Raw genomic sequence first — 21,443 nt, 5'->3', positions numbered from 1 at the left:
ATTCTTCAAACAAAGGGCATGAGAGATTCAGGGTTTAGTTTTTTAAAAAAACGAGTTTGTAATTTTTTTTTTTTCCTCGAGTTCGAGTCATGCAAGTGGATTTCTTTCCATTCCACCAATTGGGGGGGGGGGGGGGGCTGAGACATTGGAATTTGCAACAGTTCCTTAGGGATCAAATATCCCATTTAAAACATACCTTAGGGCTTGTGCTTCCATCAGTGGAAAACTTAACAGTGGCTTGCTTTTTATGTATTTATTATTTGTGAAGGACCAAGACTTGGAGAGACCGACTTGTTTCTGGCCTGCTCTCATGGACCTTTGTTCACACAAATCCTGAAAATGCTGTAATAATGCTTCCTAGCTGAAAAAACACAGATTGTGAAAGATGGGCATTGGCAGCAATCCTTAGGGTACATGTTGCGATGGCCCCCATTATTGAGGGGTAGTAGTGTGCTATTGCCCTGTCTGTAGCTTTTTCTTATGGTTCACAAAGCTCCTGGTGTTTTCTGGCCACTTAGGGCAGATTTTGCAGCAAGTTGAGTTAGTTCTGTATGACAGAATTTTTTTATCCTGGTAATTTGCATATATGTGTTATATTTCTGGATTTAAAAAAATCATTTGAACCTTATGTGCACCTGAATTATTTAATGTTCTTTTTCTATTTTTATTTTTTATTTTTTCTACATTTAAAATTTTTCTTTCTCCCACTTCTTTCCTTCTTTCTCCTCCTCATCCAGGCACTACAACCTATCTCACTTCCATTAGTGCAGGTGTGGCCAACTCCAGTCCTCAAGAGTCACAAACAGGCCTGATTTTCCGGATACCCACAATGAATATGCATGAGTATGCAAATATGTCTCATGCATATTCAATGTGGATATCCTGAAAACTAGGCCTGTTTGTGACTCTTGAGGTCTGGAGTTGGCCACACCTGCTCTAGTCTGTAATCTTTTTTTTTTTTTTTCCTTCCTTCCTTCCACTTCTCCCAGTCTCCCCTCCCTTTCCTTCTGCCTCTTACCGTTTCCTCTTTCCCAGCTGTTCCTAGTCTTTGCCAATTTCTCCTTTCTTTCTTTCTCAGTTTCACTCAACCTCCTATTGCTGCCTCCCACCCAGCAGTATGTGGCTTATATTTGCTGCGATTTGTGGTGCTGGTGACAGGAGGGAGGCAGGTGTAGCAGCAGAGAGGCAGACTGCCTTGGCTGAAGGAGCCAGGAGTGAGGTAGAGGTTCCCTGTAGCGGTAACAAGGAGGCACTGCTGCTCATGACAATGGCAGGGTAGCCAGGAGCAGATGGAGGCAACATATCCCAGATTAGCAATAATGGGGAAAGAGTGACGTAGGGGGCAGCTACAAGGAGGTCCGCGTGCAGTGTGCCTGAAAACAAAGACTAGTATTTGTCATTGTGTGTTGATGGTACTACATAAATATTAATGTTTATGATAGTCATTAACGATGTCTTAGTCAAACAACTGAACTTACTTAAGTGTGTCTCTCTATGCTGAAACTCTGGTAAGATGGGACCCTCATAAAGAAAAGAAATCCAAAGACTTTTTTTTTTTTTAATGTTTTACATTAATTCTACAAAAACTTTAACCTGATAACAAATGATCACATATAATTAATCTATGAGCGTGTTAACAGAGAACAACTCACTTCACAGGCTGCTTACCTGCTTCAGACTTGAAAACCAAGGGCCAGATGTACCAAAGGGTTTTTCCTAGTTTGGATCTCATTTATCGAGGCCTGACTGGCAAGATGCACATGCAAGGCCACTCCTGTAGCGTATTATCCCCTTATCATGCTCGGCTCATGTACTCTTCCTGCCCCTTGCCATGAGCACTTGGTGGTTTTCAAAACGTAGTGCACAACAAGCTAACGAAGGCATCTGTCTGCCCCACCTAAGTTCAAATGAACTGCAGGAAGCTGTAGTTAGGGTTCCAGTGTTTTTTGTCCACTGAAGTGGCTTTTTTTTTTTTTTTTTTTTAAAGAATGTGTAGAAGAGAACTGAATTTTGGTAGAACAAAGACATCTAGCTGTACTTTGCTCTGTGTCATTAACTTTTAACTAGGAGGGAGGGGTAGCTGTGTTCCATTTTGTGCTACGTTCATGTAATATTCTACTCATAATTTGACTCCTTTCTCTCATTCATTTGTTTCCCGTGCTGCCTCTACCTGTATTCAGATAACTGATTCTTGGGCAGAGCCGTAACTAAACATTTCTTCGCCAGTTGCACAGTTAAACATCTCTGCCCCCATACCCCTCCTCCCAGCTAGTCCGGCACAAGCACAGCAACTTTGTTCTTGGCAGTAACTAGCAGAAGCATTTGAATGAGGATTTTTATTTATAGCATATTAAAAGAAACACATCTTTCCTTTTTTATAAAGCTCACGATAACCAAAATAATCAAAGACATGAACAAATGATAGCCATACATTATCTTGTAAAGCGTTTCTTTTTTTTTTTCACAAGCCACCCAAGTTGTTTGAATCCTTACAGAATTGCAGAAAACTGAACCCCAAATCTTTACCTTAAGCAATAGCAATACAAGAGTGGAGTTCATGTGCCTGAGTAAGAACATAAGAAATTGCCATGCTGGGTCAGACCAAGGATTCATCAAGCCCAGCATCCTATTTCCAACAGAGGCCGAACCTGGCAATTGCCCAAACACTAAGAAGATCCCATGCTACTGATGCAATTAATAGCAGTGGCTATTCCCTAAGTAAACTTGATTAATAGCCGTTAATGGACTTCTCCTCCAAGAACTTATCCAAACCTTTTTTGAACCCAGCTACACTAACTGCACTAACCACATCAGTGTTCTGGTTTTTGTCCTATGCGGAAGAGCAATTGCTACACTGCACATCCACAAAACTAGCATGGGGGTACATATGTAGGGGTAAGTACTAGTAGTAGTAATTTCTGTGTAGCACCATTCATTTCAACAGGATCGACCTTGGTTAACATGAACATTGTATGTAAGAAAAGTTTCTCTTTAGCCATACAGGGTTCTCTTCACTACAAATTCTCGTTTGAGGTATAAAATCGGAGGAGGACTCTGTGTCCTTCTGCATATGCTGGGGCTTCATATAATATAAAGTTAAACATTTTTTTATCCTTTTCTAGAGTCACATCAACCAAATGTTTAGACAACCGGTAACAGAACTTAACATATTTACAGGCCTGTACAGTAAAGCTGCGTGGAAAACGGGCACTCTGTGTTGAGCGCTCGCTTTCCTGACGCCCGCCCAGCCCTCTCTCCTGGGCATGTGATACAATATTTAAATGAGGGGTCAAACTAAAAGGAGGCACTAGGGACAACTGCGTGCCCCTAGCACCTCCTTGGCAGTGGGCGCCCAGGAGAGGTGGCTGTCAGCGGGTTAGGAGAACGGACGCTCAATTTTACGAGGGTCCCTTTTCCTAATCTGTGCACAGCCACGGGTTAGGTAAATGGACTCTTATTAATTTCCTAACCTGCCCACCAGCACTTTTTTTTAACCTTTTCGTTCCTCCGACTTAATATCGCCACAATAATAAGTTGGAGGATGTACAGAAAAGTAGTATTTTCTGCTTTCCTGTACACTTTTTTTTTTGACCGCTCAGATTATTGCCTGCTCTGGGCTGGCGTTAATTTCTGAGCGTACAAATGTGCAGATCAGGCGCACTTTTTTTTTTTTTTTGTATTTGGGGCGAATAACTAATAGCCTCATCAACATGCATTTGCATGTGATGAGCGTTATAAGTTTTTGGGGGGGGGGATTGGACAAGCTTTTTGGACACGCTAAACCCCATATGGTATAGGGGTTTGTGGACGTGCGTCCAAAACGCACGTCAAACAGTGCGCTCAGCTGAGCGTGCTTTACTGTATCCACCTATTAGAGGGCAATATTACAAATGGGGAAGGATTTGCTTTTCCTATGGCATTTTGTTTATTTAGGCTACTGATCGTAATGCTCAAGGATTTTTCTTATGGGATATTCTGTATGTGTGTTGTGGAACCTTTAGAGTATTTGTGATTATTGTATTTTAGTTAGTTTATCCTTTGTATTGATTTGTTTACTATATCTGGTTTGGTTTTTTTTTTTTAGTGTACTGATCTGTGATTGCATTTGTATTTCTGCTTAAGCTTCTGGAATAAAGCAATAATTAACAAATGAAACTAAATCTCATAGTATGGGGTCACTTTGGGTTACGTGATCATTGAACAATGATTTAACAGAAGTCGGATGGGTCACGCAAGAATCAGGATTGCCTACTTTTATTAAATTGAGAGGATATCTTTTGGGAGACACTGAAAAATGAACTAAAAACCATTGATGAAACTAAAAAGAACCAAACTTTTACACAAGGAAAGAAAAGCAAAAGAGAGACCAATATAATTTTTAAAAGAGGTGGTAGAACAGGGCTTTCAAACTTATTCTGGGGACCCCACAGCCAGTTAGGTTTTCAGGATTTCCAGAATGAGTATGCATGAGGCAAATTTGAATATCAATACGTGCAAATTTATCTCATCCATATTCATTGTGGATGACATGGAAACCCGACTGGCTGTGGGGTCCCCAGGACAGGTTTGGGAAGCTCTGCCCTAAAGAGTGAGGGAGTAGAGAAACCAGGGATCAAATTTAAATTGTAAACCCACTGAGAGGGGGGGGCAGTGCTGAATGTAATCTGCTTTGAAGCACTTGAAACAGCAGAATATAAATCAAAAAGTAAAGGAGGTAGAAAACGAAGATGGGGAGGAAAAGGCTGAAGGAAGCTGGTAAGGCAGTCAGGAGAGAAAAGCAGGATAAGCTTTTATACAGTTTGAAAGGAGAGAGATTTTAAGGTGGGGTTATAATTTGGGGAGGACTATTTGGAAGGTGATGAGAGAAACACTGAACTAATATTTTTGAGCTACATTTATTAGACGGGTTAGAGAATGATCAAGTATGAACATCGGGCATGGAAACAGAAGTCTAGTAGACCCCCAGTTCATTAAGTATGTTCACAGGGAGTAAGCAAGCTGAAATCAGGAATGTAAAATATTAGTCTTACTAGTCGGTTCATTAACCATTTAATAGTAGCTGAGGGAGTGAATCTTGCTGTGGCTCAATTCAGTTCGGCTCCCATACCCACCCACGTCCCCCTCCATATTGGGACAGGCTACTATAGGTAGGCCCCGGGAACACTTAGGCACATCTGTGCCTGATGCAGATATCTTTAGCTTTTAATGTTTAAATTGTTAACACTACTGACATTTAAATGGTAACTGTCAATATTTTAAATGATATTTAGATCCTTAACTGAAAGTAGACAAAACTATGGAACCAGATGGGATAGATCTTAGGAGAGTTTCCATGGGCACTGGCAGCTCTGTTGGATCATTCTTTGGAGGCAGGATTGGTTGGAGAGAAGCAGATTATGTCCTCCTTTACAAAATTGGGAGTAGAGAAGAGGCTGGTACCTACAGGCTAGCCAATCTGACCCCCATGGTGGGGGGAATTAATGGAGTCACTCCACTGTGCTATCCTTCTAGTAAGATCTTGAATCAGTCAATTACAAAATCCAAGGTAGCACTGTTTTACCAAAACAGAGGTGGTGTCCAACCTCAACAATATTTTTGACAGGGCGACCAAGGAATCTGTTCTAACGCAGAAAATATGCATTAATTAGTAAATTAGGCCCCATTGGAAATCATGAGGCCTACAATTAATATGCAAAAGTCTGCATTATTTATGCATGGGGCACCTTTGGGAATAGTGGTGTAGATGTGATGTACTTGGATTTCAGTAAGACTTTGGCACTGTGCATACAAGGCTGATAAATAACGTGAACATCCTGAGGGCGGTAAATGGAGTTTGTGCCATGGAGAAGTGGGGCTGCAGACGGAATGCCACTGGGATCAGTCCTGGATCCAGTTCTGCTTAATATTTTCATAAGTTACGTGCAGAGAGACTAGTAAACAGTGAGGTCTGCAACAGGGTTGGGCCCGTGAGGAGTGGTTAAATGTTCCTGTTTTTATGTTAAATCTTGGTTGTCAGTCATGCATTTGGAGTAGAGGAACCCAAGGGCACAATACGTGATGGGGGTTGAGGGTACCAATGTGTACCAGTCAGGAAGAGAGGGCCCTTGGGTGGTCAGATCTGATGATTAGGCATCGTTGTTTAGAGCCAGAAGAACGCTGGGTTAGGTAGGAGTAGATAACAGCTAGTAAAGAAGGTCTGCACGAATCTTTGCTGAGACCTTATGTGCAGTGATTTGTCCAATTCTGAAATCTGTATAATTAACAAGGAGATAGGTAGCACAGAGGCAAGCCTTCAACTTAAGCCCTAATGAGATGAGACTTAATGACACAAATATGTATTCTAGGAAAGAGAACATGATAGGCATTTAGATACCTCACAGGTATGTGTAAATGCACTAAAGGCAAGCGTTTTTGCAACAGAATGGAAATTCTAGAGCAGGGGCCTGGGCAGAACATTTTGGCAACATACCCAAAAATCATTAACACTTCCATAAGAGAGAGTGTGCTTTTGGAGGGAAGGAGATGCGGAGGGGTAGGGAGGGTCCTTCCTTCCTCTTTCACTAATGTAGCAACAGCAAAGACAGTACAGTCAGCCACTACCATATGTGCCAGGGGTTGCCTACCCCTCTTCTAGAGCAAAGACTCTGGTATAAGGCTGAATTGGATGTAGATTCAAGAGTAGCATAAGGAAATATGTATTTTTCCACAGAAAAGGTGGTAGTTGTATGGAGCAGCCTCCTGATGAATGTGGTAGAGGAGTAAAGAGTAACAGAATTCAAGAAAACCTGGGAATAGGCATGGAAAAATTTTTTTTCTTGCAGGAAGATGAGGTAAAGGTGGTGATCGAGAAAGGTCTAGGGTAATTGCTGTAGGATGGGAAACAGGGTAGATTTAATGGGCTTTGTTTTTTATCTGCTGTTAGTTTCCATAGTGGTAATGGAAAAGACTACTGCAGAGCCAGAATATGCTGTTTCTTGCAAATCTAGCTCCTTGAATGCAAACCGCTTTACCACAAAATATTTCACATTAATAACGTTATTTGTTTTTAATACCAGTATGTGAAAAGTACCTAAGAGCAAGTGACCCCTAATGATGATTTTGTCTCTAAAAACTGTCTCGCACGCCTGAGCTTGCTTCCCAGCACTGCAGTGAGGGTGCTTACCCTATAATCATGCCCAGTGTTTTGTTCTTTAATTGCTATAAAAAAAAAATGCCTGCGCTGAATCTAGTCCGTGGTAAAACCCTCCACACGAGAGGTTCTGTCTAATCTCTCTTTCTCTTCCCTTGGATCTTGCTCTGCACAGCAGGGTGCCAAGTGATTTGAAGGTCCCATCTACCTCCACTGGGGCATAGAGGGGTGGGTGGTTGGCAGCAAGGCTCGTGGCAAGTAGTCAATTGATCTCTTGCCCATTAAATAGCCCCAAGGTATTGGGTCTGAATCTTGTACACTCTGACATGAGAGGAAAGTGGGAAAATGATTTGTTAAAAAAGAAAAAAAAGCCTGCCAGTTAAAGAACATTTTTCTATTTAATATGTAATTTTTAAGGAAGGCGAGAGTAAAGTGACTTTTTTATTTCTGGGGTTTCCAGCAGTAGGATATGAACAATATTAAAATTCACTGATTTTAAATCAAGGTTTCACAGATTCTTACAGCGTTGAAATAGCAGCATCATCAACAAGAAAACACTCTCACCACTGTTAAATCGTAGCCCAAAAATTGTCTTCCATTCCTCTTTACTTCAGATGAGATTTAGAACTCTCATCCTCACATTCTTCAGTTTTGGCCCATCTGAACAGGTCATTTCCTTTGCAAAAATGTCCACAATATTGTTGTGGTCCATATGCCTCCTGGGCTTCTACCGGGCATCACCCAAGGGCCCGGTAATCATTTACCAACCTCCTTTGGCTTCTTCCCTAATTGCTGTGGAGCTCCCTTCACAGTCCGTCTCTTTAGAAAAACTGCTGCAAGAAGAATTCTGCTTCTGAATACCATCTTATATGACCCCCACCAAGAAAACTCCTCCTTGTGGTTCTCCCTCATAAGGCACACCAAATCCCCCTTAATAAACCTCTGCCACAGTAACTCAGCAGTAGAGGTTAAGTAACATCCATGAACACTTTCTCAAGGGCACATTTCTTGTGACCCTGTGCCCCTGCCACAGACATAAAGAATTAGTCATATACAGTTATGTTGCACTTGGCTTGCTCCAAACTGAAACAAATATTTTTTTTTTTTTTTAAAGAAATGTTTCCAATCTATATTATATTGAGTATTTGTGCTTGGTATAGATCCTTTGTCCATTCCTGGAGACCTGAGCTCCTTGCACACATTTGCTCTTTTTTTACATGTACAAATGGACACTTCTCTGAAAGGGGCATTTTTGGCCTACAATTTAAGGGACTTTTAAAATATCTAACAGCCAGCTTGTATTTAATTTTTCATGTTAGCTATAGTAGCTTATGTGCCATAGCTTTTAAAAGAATTCTTGTTATTTTGCATACAAGGTCGGATTTATGTTCTGGAAGACTGCTTGAAGAACGGCAGCTGTGGCTCCTCCCCCCAGCCCCAGAATTGGCATCTGTTTGTGCAGACTTCAGGCATCACATGTAGGGTCACTCTATCATTTTAAATAGTTGACCGCTGCATATGAAAAGCCATTTCAAGTAGCGGACGCTGCCCCTTCACTGTCCAAGCACTTGGTTTTAGTGATGAGGCGTTTATAAACACAGAAAACGAATGAATTTGTGATCTTTGTTACAGTGTTACAGATCTTTGTTACAAACTATTTAATTTTCATTTTCTGTTGAGAAATCCTGTGTGTGCTGGAAGTGGGTGGAATACATGAAGCCGTTCCTGCTTTTCTTGTATTTCATTTCGGTAGCCTCTCTAAACAGCCTTAAGCAATAACAGTAAAGTTTGCACACTATAAACCATTGTTTGCATGTTGTATTTTTCTCATTCATATATTTCATACTGTCTTCTTGCAGTCATATCAACTCAACTACATGGACCAACTGAAACCTAACAAATACAGCGTAATTTATTCTGCACCAAACATGCTGCCTGGCAAATTCTACCATGCTGCAGAGGGCGTGCCCAGTGGGATCCAGATGGAGCCGGTCGACCTCACAATGAACAAACGCAGCTCCCCACCTTCATCTGGCAGCTCGCTGTCTCCTCTGAAATACCAATCTGGGAGTAAAAGAGGCTCTCCGTTATTGACTATGCCTTCCCCTAGCCCACCCATGAAGAAGTTAACACCATCTCCACCTGCAGTGCAACCCTTCGCCATGCCCCTGTCTATCAACCCAATGATGGCAGCGCTGTCACACAGTCGCCTTAGGAACTCTGGGGTTCTTCCACTTATACAGCCAGTTGTGGTCCAGCCTGTTCCTTTTATGTATGCTCCTCATCTCCAGCAGTCTATCATGGTGTCTACTGTTCTAGCAGAGGACCTGGACAATCCAAATTGCAAACAAGGTGTGTGTCAGGGTTTTATTTTTTTCTCATTTTTACTTTTTTTTTTTTTTTTTTAAAGATGCTCACCCTTAAAATGGAAAGGGTTCATTATCCTACTTCTCACATGAATTCTGTTAAGAAATGCATCATCTTGCCATTAATTAGTTGCTTCCTATTTTTCTAATACTTGCATATTGTAGCATTTTAATTATCTTACAGAATTTGTCTTGAACACATTGTGGTTTAGGATTGAAAAAGGAAAATTGTGTTAAAGTAACTGAACCCCTTTTGCTTAAGGTCTTAATGCATTAATTCTTTATTCCTGGGGGAATTCTGTGCCAAAAATTTAAAATTTCTATGCACTTCATCTTAAAATTCTGCATGCTTTTTTCTTCACATAATGCAATATAGTCATGTTCTTCAAGAATTAATTTAAAATACAATAAAAAAAGATGCTCAACCCTCTCCCTATCTTACTCTCCCCAACTTCCCAAAAAGATCAGCAGCTTTCTCTCTCTGCATGGCCCCTGGTGCCCCCTTCCCACACCCCTTCACAGCTGCTACCTCCCAGGACCCACATCCACTTCTTCTACAGGCATGGCTGCTCCTGATGCCGCCTCCATTTTCCAGCTTATGCTGCCACTACAGTCTTGTCTTTTTTTGGGGCAGTGTAGGCCAGCGCTGCCAACTTTTAGTCCTCTGCTGAATTCTGCAGGGGAAATACCAAATTTTGCATGGGATGAGAATTCTTTGCAAACATTTTTTGTTGTGCAGAATTCCCCAGAAGTGTAATTCTTATGCAAAAATATCCTAAAGCTCTTGCTATTAGCTGTCTACGCAGTACAATACAAGGTTATGATATAATTGATAAGACAAAAGCAGGTGAAGGTGAGTACAAAAAAAGTAGTTTAAGTTTGAATTGTAAGAATCACTAAGGCCGGAGGGTAGGAGATGTCATTCCAAATTATTTTGGCAGACCAAGGAAACATTCTGCTACCAGACCAGCTAAAATTGACACAGAATTCAGATAGCATCTTTAGAAGGGGTAAAAAGGAATAACCACAAAGCACTTGAGCATATGGTGGCTGCGTGCATGGCAGATGTTGAATGGTACAGGTTTTTGATGAAGATTTATGAGAATAAAAACATGTGATCCAAGTTTTTGTGCTTATAAATTTTGATAGCAGATTTGGAAATACTGAAGCCTGGCAGAAGGGCAGGGGGATTAGTGAAACAGAGTACTGAAAAGCACAGAGGCAGGGGAGACAGGCTCAGTCATGTGGCTAGTGTTAAGTGGTGGGAAGTAAGCAAACTTAACAGGTAACTTGAGATATATATATGTAGATGGGAAAACTGCCAGTGTCCCAAGTTATCATGAGATTTTCGATCCAGCCCTGTTTTTATAACTTACAACCTGATTGCTTTGTTGGACAGGAAAGGCTAGATGTCATTGTGAAAATCAGGAAATAAGCACGTGACATGGGGCTACGTTGGCAATAGTAGGCTTTAGGTCTGAAGATGCGAGTGTGGGGTCTGAGTTCAGAAGGGTGACTACTAAAAAAGGATTGCACATAAGGTGTGTCTTGACAAAAAGGAAACCATTGCTTGGATGTGGTCTGCCGCAGAAGGCTGGGGATTGTCCACACTAAAGGGAAAAAGAAACGGTTGAGGTATGGGTCACCAAAGGACTTACGTTGGATAATGTACCCTCTGCATACAAGCAGGAGGGGGGACCCTGATGCTGAAGAGCAGCGGGTAATGTGTAAAAGCTATAGATCAAGGCATTTGGAAGCACCGCACGCAAGAATCATTGTAAAAGATACTTTCAGCCTAAGATTCATATATCTTAAGTTTGAATTGTTTTGTTTTTTCCTCCTTTATCCTCCCTCTCCCCACTCCCACTAGTACCAGTAATTGAATCTTATGAGCAAAATCCTGCACTAATAAAAACAATCAAAATGGAACCAGAAACTGAACAGCAGAGGGTGGAGTTCCTTCCAGAGCAGATGTCGCCTTCGGTTATCAGCCCACCTCTGAAAGTAATGCAGCACGAGTAAGTACATAGTTCCCCAACAGACAAGCTAAGTACAGGACCTGTAGGTTTCCTCCTAAAATACAGGGTGTCAGAAAGGCAAGTTTGTGTTTCAGGAACAAGTAGGAAGCTCTGCCGTCCCCACAGCACTTATGACCAAGGGACTTTTGCTTCGCTGCATTGTCTGTCTTGTAGGTTTTTCTTGCCCGTATACCAGGGTAAACTGCATCCATGATTACAGAAACTTAAAAGTCCAGCATCAGCCCAAACGGGTGGCCACGGACGCTCCGATGCATGATTCTGCTAGTGCACCACAATCCTGACCTGCAGCACCCCCCTCTTACTCCAGTTCTCTGAGCAAAAAAAAAAACAACAAGATAAATGGTCCATTCTACTCATCCCTGGGACATGTTTTCCCTTCTCTTCCCTGTCCTCCCCACCACAAGAGTTTTGTCTTACCTGAAAAAAAAAAAAAGAACACACCAATAGATTTTGTTTTTAAAGGTTTTTTTTTTCTAGTCCTGCAGAGGCCAGGGTGTAAATATCACTGAGCAGAGAGGAAACTTCTTACCCTTATCATACTTTATTTAAAACGGCCTTTTTTTTTTTTTTTTTCTGTAGCACATGGCGCAGGCAGAAAGTACTTTGCCTGGGTGTGCAGAATGTTCTTTTTTTAAAAACAAAGGTGACCTATAAAACATTCACCCGGAAAATAATTGTTTATACGAGGAATCCAGGAACCTAATTTTGTCACATTGTAAATAAGCACGACACAGTTCTGAAATCATTAGTAGGTTGAGAAACTACTGCTAGGTACTTGTGAATTGACAGTTATGGACTACTGGGTGGGGTCTTGAGCTGCTGATGCCACACTTGTATGTGGAAATCAAAATTTGAATGCAGTGTTCTGCAGTGCCCAAGAAGTATATGCAAACTTCTTCTAAAAAAAAAGTTCAGAAACTAATTTACAACCCTGCAAAACTATCTCAAATTTTATTTTGCAAACTGGCTGTGGGGGTATGGGGTGGGGTTGTAGGCAGTCACTGAATAGCACACTTGCAGCCTTGTAATGCATTCTTTCTTTTTACAACCGGTTTCTATGTACTCTGCTTGGGGCGCTACAAATCTGCATTTCTAGAATTATTTTTTTTGTACTGTTAACGGTGCATCTCGATTTGCAGACCAGCAGCCTCCTTAGATGATAAGGAAATATTATCCATAGTAACTAAAAAGAAAAGTGTAATGTGGGTTGATTTTTTTTTTTTCTTCTTTTTTTTTTTTACACAATGGTTGGAACCTGAGAAACATTCTCTGCTCATGAACTGGCTGGGCCAGTTTTGCTGGAAGTAGACCAAGAATCACAGTATAACAAGTTGCTTCCTCTGGCTTGAAAGAGAAAAGTATCTGAAAGCGGGCATCTAGAATTCTTCATTCAGTATTTGATTTGAAAATGCAATTAGCCCATATGGCTCCTGCGCCTTTGTCCAAAAGAGGAGGCTGGTGAGAATGTGCTGCAAAACCCATCGGTGAGTGCATTTGAACCCACCAGTGGTTTGTGTGGGTTAAATGCATCTCCAGAATTTTCATTCCAGTTAGTTCAAGAGCAGAACCCAGCAGGCTTTGCACAGTGCTTATCTTGTAATTTATAAATCCGTTCTTCATCCAGGCAGGGTGTCCATGTGCTTTTAAAACTTATAGTACAGTTCTTGAAAAAAAAACATGCATCCAGTTGTCGGTGGGTGCACAATCTGATTCCTCCTTGAAAATAGGAAAGGGAGCACCGTCATGCAAGGTGTGGTGCTGAGGGGCTCTGAAGCATACCCAGAGTAAGGAAGGTTGTCTCCTCATCCGGATGAGATTTAAGGCATTGACCCTGACTTGCTGTTGCCCAGTTGCTTGCCTGGAGTTCTGATTTCCCCAAGAAAAGTAGAACTGTGTCTCCATATATATATATTGCGAGGCAAAAACCAGGATTGAGTGGCTTCTTTGGATTAACCTGGGTGACCTGGCAGACCCTGCTAGAGTACCCTGTAATAGATGAGGCCGAAGAGTGTTGAAATTCTTCACGGCACACTCTAGATCAGTGAGCTTCTGTATCTTTTTCAAATGGAGGCCACTATGGCAAAAAAAAAAAAAGTTTGTTATGAGAGCCAGTGCCATCTCCGTTGCCCTGAGCAAGGGGGATTGCCCCCTCCTGAGATGTGGCCAGCCCAGAAGATGGGAGGGTGGGGGTTCCCCTCCAATAGTACAGCCAGGCCACTTGCTCAAGGGCACTCAAAATGACTAGTACAACTAAAACAAACTGATCCCCACACTCTCCCCCGAGTGGCTTGATTGCCTGCACTGCTTCCAGAACAGCTGATGTTGGAGGGTTTTTTTTTTCCTTCTGCGTTTGTTGTGCAGTGCCTGAACTGCACAGGTCTCAGTTTCGTGACAATAGCGCAGGAATTCAGGTGCCATACAGCCCACCGAGAGCTCCATGATGCAAGGAAAAAACTGAACAGCTGTTCTGGAAGCACCGCAGCAGCAATCCTCCAGAGACGGCAGGGAGATGGGGGGAGAGAGTGTGCATTTGGGAAGAGAATCTGGGAGCCACGCTCAGGGTGGATGGGAGCTGCCACTTTCTCCCAGGCCTTACGGTGAAGAACACTGTTCTGGAATTGTATTCTATTCTATAAAACCATTTTCACTAAAGAGAATGGGAGACTGTTTAGCTTTTAACCAGAAGTTATGCTTCCTTTTTCATGTTAGCTGTTCAGCTGTGGGTGTTTGGAATTTCAGTGAAGCTGTTGCACACTGAATTCTTTTGAGGCCACCTTGGTTAGAGCATGGAAGGATTTGAATGCACTGTCATATGATGCCAACTTGCCAAATCGCAGCTCTTTATTTTTCTAAGCCACTTTGTGATTAGATAATCATAGGGCTGGCAAGAAATGGCATAGCAATTAGACCTCCTCTATCCACTGCTGACTGTGTGACCCCGCAGCAGGTCACTGAACCTCTCTGTACTCAGACTTTTCGCTAGTGACACGCTGCTTGATCACCATTATTTTGTACAGTGCTGTGTAACAGAATGACACTACGGACACGTGCAGGCATGTGTACTCGCCACTTAACGGGGTTAAAAGTAAGGAAATCTTGTTTATGAAGGTGGAGTGTCAGCTTCAGACATCCTGTGGGTGTGACACCTTGTCTGAGCTCCCCTTTTAAGAATTGACGTCAGTGGTTAAATGAAGCCGCACCCACCTGCCTGCCCCAAACAACAGGAAACTCTTGATTACTTTCTAAAGGGAGTGGCCGGAACAGTAACGATTCTGAGCCCTGCTCTACCAGGCCAGAGGTACAGCCTGAGACTTCCAATGCAGGGGAAAAGCTATTTGAAATTAAGAACACATTTCAGGAAGAACAAAAAAAAACAAAAAACAGTTTTACTGGAAACCAAGTGGAGCTCAGCAGGAGTTAGAAAACCTGTGCACTCTGGCTGGGGAAACAGGAGTCTGAATTCTTGTTTTGTAAGAAAAACTAAATTAAAATCGGTATACAGAGTGAAAAATAGCCTTTGTTTTTATTAGACCACAAAGGGACTGTTCTCATATTTTAAAGTAATATAAATAGACCAAGCAAATGCTTTTTTTTTTTTCACCCTATTAGAAATGTAATAAAACAATATGGACTTGATACCCACATATTGATTGGCTTTACCACCTGTAGTCCGTGCTCTGTGTTTAATTCATAAAATGTATTTATTGTATCTCCCAAGAGAAAGCAGAAGGAAAATGGGTCATTCTAATTAATACATTACTAACTTAGAATTAACTTTCCATTAGAACCTCAGCTTTTTCTTTCTTTTTATTGGGGGGAGGGTAAACAAATTGATAGTAGCAACATTATTTTAAAGAAGTCTGCAGATAAAATGAACAAATCCATTTAGATTCTTTTTTTGTTCTGGTTGTCACATAAGACAGTGATGATTTTTTTTTTTTTTTTAAATGATTGAAAGCATCTCCTACTTAGTCACACCCATTTTATGACTGATAGGTAAATGAGGGATGTTGCTATGCTGATCATCGGCAATGCCGTATGCAGGCTCCATACTGACTCATGTAAAGTGTGGATATAGCAGGAATATCTGAAGAGGGAGGGGGTGGGAGTGCAATGAGGGAAGTTGGACCCATGCAGGAGAGATTCCTGAGCCTGGCATCCTCTCCTCAGGGCAGCTGGGGCTGGGAACACAGCTCCCGGCAGGAGGAAAGCTCGTCCGTTGCCCGATTTTGCCATTGAGTGGCCAGACCCAAGCTGCATGCATGCTAGGTTCTGGAAGGATGCAGAGTGTGCGATGGTCGGGGGGGGGCTGGTATAAAATGGGAGGAAATGAGTAGTTGTGAAAAAAAAAAAAAAAAGCTCATGGTGCCATAGACCATTGGAGGCCAGTTCTAAGTGGGCTGGATGCCCAAAGAAGCAGGAAGAAACAGCAGAGCCAAGTATCAAAAATATATGTCAAGATTCCAGAAATGATGCCCGAATAGGAAGCAACAGAGCAGGTGAAAACAAGATACTGCTTTTGAGGAATCTATAGCTAGTCCTGCTTCTTTAAAGTGTAAAACTTCCAACATAAGATTTAAGAAAATATGGGTCTTAGGTACTAAAATCGGCACTGTTTTTTGTGGGCTGGCGGGTAGTTGTCTTCAAAATGAAACCGGCACTGCTCATTGGCCAGTAGGGGTTGCCACAGGAGCAGCGTCCTCTTCTCCCCTCCCCATAGCTTGAGCACAGGAACTCAAGGCCCACTGGTACCACTGGATAGAAAACCTGAGCTTGAGATGCTGGTCAGGCCTTCTCTACAAGGTTTAATTTGCTTTACTGGTATAGGGCAGCAGAAGATTAAGCTTGGAACAAACTTAAGCCGTTTAAGAGAACCTATCAAAGGTGGTGGACGTTTGTGTAGGAAGATAGTTTTAGTCGCCTGTCTTGTCACTTTTCTATCCGAAGCACACACCAAAAAAAAGTGTTGGTAAGGTGGCATGTCAGCTTTCAGGAAGCTGAGGATTAAAGAGGGTTTTTTTTAACGTTGTGAAGGTTACAGTCCTTTCCATGAGAATTCTAAGCTTGGATACAGGAAGCTGCTTTGTTTCTATTTCTTTTTTTTTTTTTTTGTTCTTGGTATGTATTACGGAGTGTAATACACACCTGCATGCAGATATAACCAACTATAACATTTTAATTATGCAGGAATCATCCTTCAGTCATAGTTCAGCCTGGGAAAAGACCTGTGGAATCTCCAGACACAGAGAGGAAACGCCGAATACACCGATGCGATTATGATGGTTGCAACAAGGTTTATACTAAGAGCTCCCATTTAAAAGCGCACAGAAGGACACACACAGGTATGTGTTACAGTCACGTTTTGGATTTTTTAATTAGCATGACACTGTATGAGTGTTTCATGTCTGTATATTGCATTTCCAATCTCTAAATATGAGTAGTTGAGATACCTTTTGTTAGAACAACATGTAAAGATAAGAACATAAGAACATGCCATACTGGGTCAGACCAAGGGTCCATCAAGCCCAGCATCCTGTTTCCAACAGTGGCCAATCCAGGCCATAAGAACCTGGCAAGTACCCAAAAACTGTCTATTCCATGTTAATGTTGCTAGTAATAGCAGTGGCTATCAACTTAATAGCAGGTACATCCTGCAGGTACATCCAGTTTTTGAGATCACACAGTTCCTTTCTTCATGTGATTGCAAGGCTGAGGGAAGGAAGCATTTATCTCTAGAGAACATTCGGGCCAATACAGTAAGGAGCGGTAGGAAGAGCTGCGTTAGTGCCGGGCGCACCCGTGTTTGCCGCACGCACAGTCCGGCTCACCTACTGCTCGATACTGTATTTAAATAGCTTGCAAATGCAAGCCGCATCCAAGAAGCGTCCATGAAGCGTTAGGCCCGCGCAACCCATTTTACTGTATAGGCGCTTTATACAGCGCCTATTCAGTATCCTGGGTGCGCTGGTACCTGTCATTTCAAATGACATTTGAAATGACAGGAACCAGGAAGTGAATGGTCCTCTCTCCCTCCCGACCGAAGCAAGGTGCAGGGCAAAAGTTAAAACAAAAGTGAAAAAAGAGTAATAAAAGTAAACTTGCTGGCGGGAGCCGGCAGGCGCGCGTTCATCGAGGGAGGCAGGAGCCGGCAGCGAAAGCGGCCTCCAACAGCCCCTGCCGGCGGCGAATGAATGCACACCTGTATACGCCTGTGCAATTTGGGCGCTCAAGGCGTGACATCACACGTGACGCCAAACGTCATGACGTCATGCCTTGAGCGCCCAAATTGCACAGGCGTATACAGGCATGCATTCATTCGCCGCCGGCAGGGGCTGTTGGAGGCCGCTTTCGCTGCCGGCTCCCACCTCCCTCGATGAATGCGCTCCCGCCAGTAAGTTTACTTTTATTACTCTTTATTCACTTTTGTTTTAACTTTTGCCCTGCGCCTTGCCTCCTTTTTCGCTTTCGTTGCTTCGGGAGGAGGGTAGAGAGGACTGGGCTGCCCCTTTTTCGCTCACCGGCCAGGGCAGGTGAGCGAGGGCTGGGGGAAAGTTTGCTGCCTACCCTAACCCCTGCCTCTAACGCGCGGCTAAACTGCAGGTTAGAAAGGCGATAGCCGGGACGCGCGTTACTGAATGGGAGGGAATAGCTAATCCGATCGTTTACATCTCATATACATGCCGCGGGCGGAAGGGGTTACTTGTTGATTTAAAGAGGCGGTAAGAATGGGTTAAAGGGGATAGTGGATCACGGGTTGGGCTAACGCGGCCAAATTGTGAGTAAAAGGCGGGTTAGAAACAGGGTAACCGCGGCCGCACTTTACTGTATTGACCTGATTGTAAGGTGGGAATTCCAATGGAAGAGGTCAAGTGGAAATCTGTTGCTGTGATGTCCTCAAAGAGAAATTATTGATTACAATGTGTGTTAATTTTGATCCAATAAGATATCACAACTTACTAAGATTCTAGCTTCCTAGCAGTGCAATTCCTCTGAAGTTTTCCTTTTGTATTCTGTGCAGTGACTTTTAAAAGCAGGATCTTGGGAGCAGGGTTGTTGTAAATAGCCATATTCTATTAACGAGGCACTTTTTCTGCCCCCCCCCCCCCCCCCCACACACACACACACACACACACACCTCCTCTGGAGTTTAGTGAGGAATCAGGAAGAGAGTGCACTAAGACTGAATGCCAGACAGATTCATGGTAGTGGTGATCACCAACCAGATCTCAGACACAAGCCTGCTTTTTTTCTTTATATATTATACAGCTTAGAGTTTTAACTTCCACTAGATAGACTTGGAGAGAGGCACTGCTTATCTCTGGGCGTAATCAGCATGGGATCAATCTACTATTTGGGATCAGCCAGGTACTTGTGACCTGGATTGGCCACTGCTGGAAACAGGATAAATGAGCTTGATAGACCCTTGGTCCGACCTAGTATGGCAATTCTTATGTTATGGCACACCTAGTGGTAACTACTTAACGTATTAAGACAAAATTTTTAAAATATGCATATCCATATTTTTAAAAAAAGTACTTCTTTAAACCATTTCACAAGAGTGAGCCTTGGGGGAGGGAGCAGAGCATTTAATGTCAAAATAAAAATATTGCTTTTTTTTTTTTTATTTGAGAGGATTTCAGACATGCTAAGAAATAGTGATTTGCGGTGTCTCCGTGTGAGCAGCTAATAACTGTACAGCGTTGCCGCCTTTACTGCATGGAGTATATTGAATTGAGTGCAGCTTTTGGACTGAGAGGGCTATTAATGTTGGTCCCTTTTTCATGGCACCTTTTGTTAGCCTGCACAGGAATGTTTACAGAATGTGCAGGCCTGGGTGTCACTGAAATTTCGAATATTTCTTGCTGCCGTATGAGAAAATGAGCAGTGAGTAGAATATCCCTTAAGATAGTCAGCCAGAGACAGAGGTTAGAATTTTGCACCTTCCTTTTTTTTTTTTAACCACAGGCCCAGACAGTGCAGACCCTATGAATAACAGAAAGCAATAGTTTTCTTAGCATTGAAGTTAACGTTACCCTGTTTGTCTTCTATTCACTTTGCAGGAGAAAAGCCCTACCAGTGCACTTGGGATGGATGTACATGGAAATTTGCTCGTTCTGATGAATTGACCCGGCATTTCCGGAAGCACACGGGGATCAAACCTTTCCAATGCCCGGACTGCGACCGCAGCTTCTCTCGTTCTGACCACCTCGCCTTGCACAGGAAGCGCCACATGCTAGTGTGAAGGACTTCATATACTGTACATTTTTTTTTTTTGTTGAATTTTACTTCGATTCAGCTGGTCTGAATCTCCTGAGTTTTTAGATACCAATGAAAGGCTCCTGTTTGGTCAGTAATAGTTGTTATTGAACCGTCTTTGAACTCTCGCCATGGATCAGACCTAAAGAATGTGAACAATTTTATCCCTCCCTCCTTCCCCCCCCGCCTGCCCCCTCCGGGGGGGGGGGTGCTAAGCAGTCCCTTTCTGTAGGCAGTATGATGTACCCCTCTGAAAAGGAATGAACTGGTATGCTGACAGTGTGCTGCTTCATGTCCACTAGAGATTTCTCAGTATCTGCTCGTTATCGACAAACTTGCAAAGATATCTAAATGTAACACAGTATCCAGTTTGCTAGTTCTTGCCATGGACCATCTTCTTTATACCCTCCAAAGGATGCAATGCTAGATTTTTGTGTCCCACAGTGCAATGAATGGACCCTGACACACACACCCCTCCCCCCCTTTGTCTAGTAGTGCCAGCATATGGAAACCCGGGAGACCACTCTTTTCCTTATGACAGTTTTACAGATGTTTTCAGAGTATAAAATTTGTTTTGCTCAGGGCTGTATATTATATCTAGGCACATTGACTAATCTGAGGAGCATTTGCGTGAGGAACCTTTTTTTTTTTTTTTCCATTTCACAGTAAAATACTACCATAAAGCTACGCAGCTGGTCTCTGCGATTTGCAAGCAGACTAAAGCTGCCACCTCTCTTCTAGTTGTCGATGCTGTGTGAAACTGCAAAGCATGCTGATGTTCAACAGTTTTGACAGCTTTCTTCCAAACCTCACTTTCGGGATGCAGATATACAACGATCTATATTTGTTGCTTTCTAGTTTTTCCAGTCTTGTAGATGGACCTTACTTTGTGCACTGTATAGAAAAAGCATAATTCCTGCTCTGCCAGAACATCTGAATCCCAAGGAATACACAGAGGGAAGTGGTGCCCCCTAAGACCATTCATGTGTTTCTGACCTGCAGAAGCCCATTAGCAAAGCCCAAGAGAGCATCGGAACAAGTTCCCATAACTGAGAGATACCAAACGTTGTTGTCTCTGTTCTTTCTATTTTGGTTATGTTGTTTCTTCAACACTCGGTTGTGACAAGACAGATATGCAAAATCATTCTAGGCATCTCTAGATTTCCCTTGTAGAAAAGCAACTGCCCTAATTTAGAATCTGTTAAAGCAATTCTGGTTCACAGAACTGTCTTTATAGCTTGTGTCCAAACACTATTGCTGTCATTCTGGGAACAGTTAAATTGTATAAAAAAAATATAACAGTATTTGCCTCAGTATTTACCCTGTGGCTGTCACCACTGAAGGGATTTCCTTTCCTTAATAAACAAAATGGGTCTTATAGCAATTTTGCTGTAACTTATTATCATCATTACATTTATCTAACCTTGATATTGGCTAAACCCATCTAGGCACTAACAAGTATGTTCACATATTCTGACAAATTTTCATTCTTGCCACCATTAATTAGTGTTACCAATTGCATGACTCAGATCATAATATCACACTTGTAGTATTTTTCCTCTCACACTTTTACTTGTTCTTTTTAAATAATATATTGCCATCACTGTTCTTGCTAATTTTTTGTGGGCTGTGTGTGCAAAAGAGTTCTTGTAT

At 42.3% G+C, this 21,443-nt stretch overlaps 1 protein-coding gene across 4 annotated transcripts in view; it reads left to right on the top strand.

Annotated features, from left to right (window-relative positions):
- KLF3 (Kruppel like factor 3) overlaps positions 1-21,201 on the top strand; it is a 45,962-nt gene extending 24,761 nt beyond the window's left edge. For all 4 annotated transcript variants that reach the window (XM_029589443.1, XM_029589433.1, XM_029589451.1 and 1 more), the window contains exons 3-6: positions 8,989-9,481; positions 11,366-11,513; positions 16,722-16,876; positions 19,595-21,201. In XM_029589443.1, the coding sequence (XP_029445303.1) occupies positions 8,989-9,481; positions 11,366-11,513; positions 16,722-16,876; positions 19,595-19,776 (978 nt within the window). In that variant the 3' untranslated portion in view covers positions 19,777-21,201. The remainder of the gene's footprint in view (positions 1-8,988; positions 9,482-11,365; positions 11,514-16,721; positions 16,877-19,594) is intronic.
- The last annotated feature ends 242 nt before the right edge of the window (positions 21,202-21,443 follow it).

Source organism: Rhinatrema bivittatum, chromosome 1 (genome assembly GCF_901001135.1).
Source record: "Rhinatrema bivittatum chromosome 1, aRhiBiv1.1, whole genome shotgun sequence".
NCBI classification, from domain to species: domain Eukaryota; kingdom Metazoa; phylum Chordata; class Amphibia; order Gymnophiona; family Rhinatrematidae; genus Rhinatrema; species Rhinatrema bivittatum.
The sequence above is the reverse complement of the archived record's forward strand: the minus strand, read 5'-3'. Positions and strand labels throughout refer to the sequence as shown.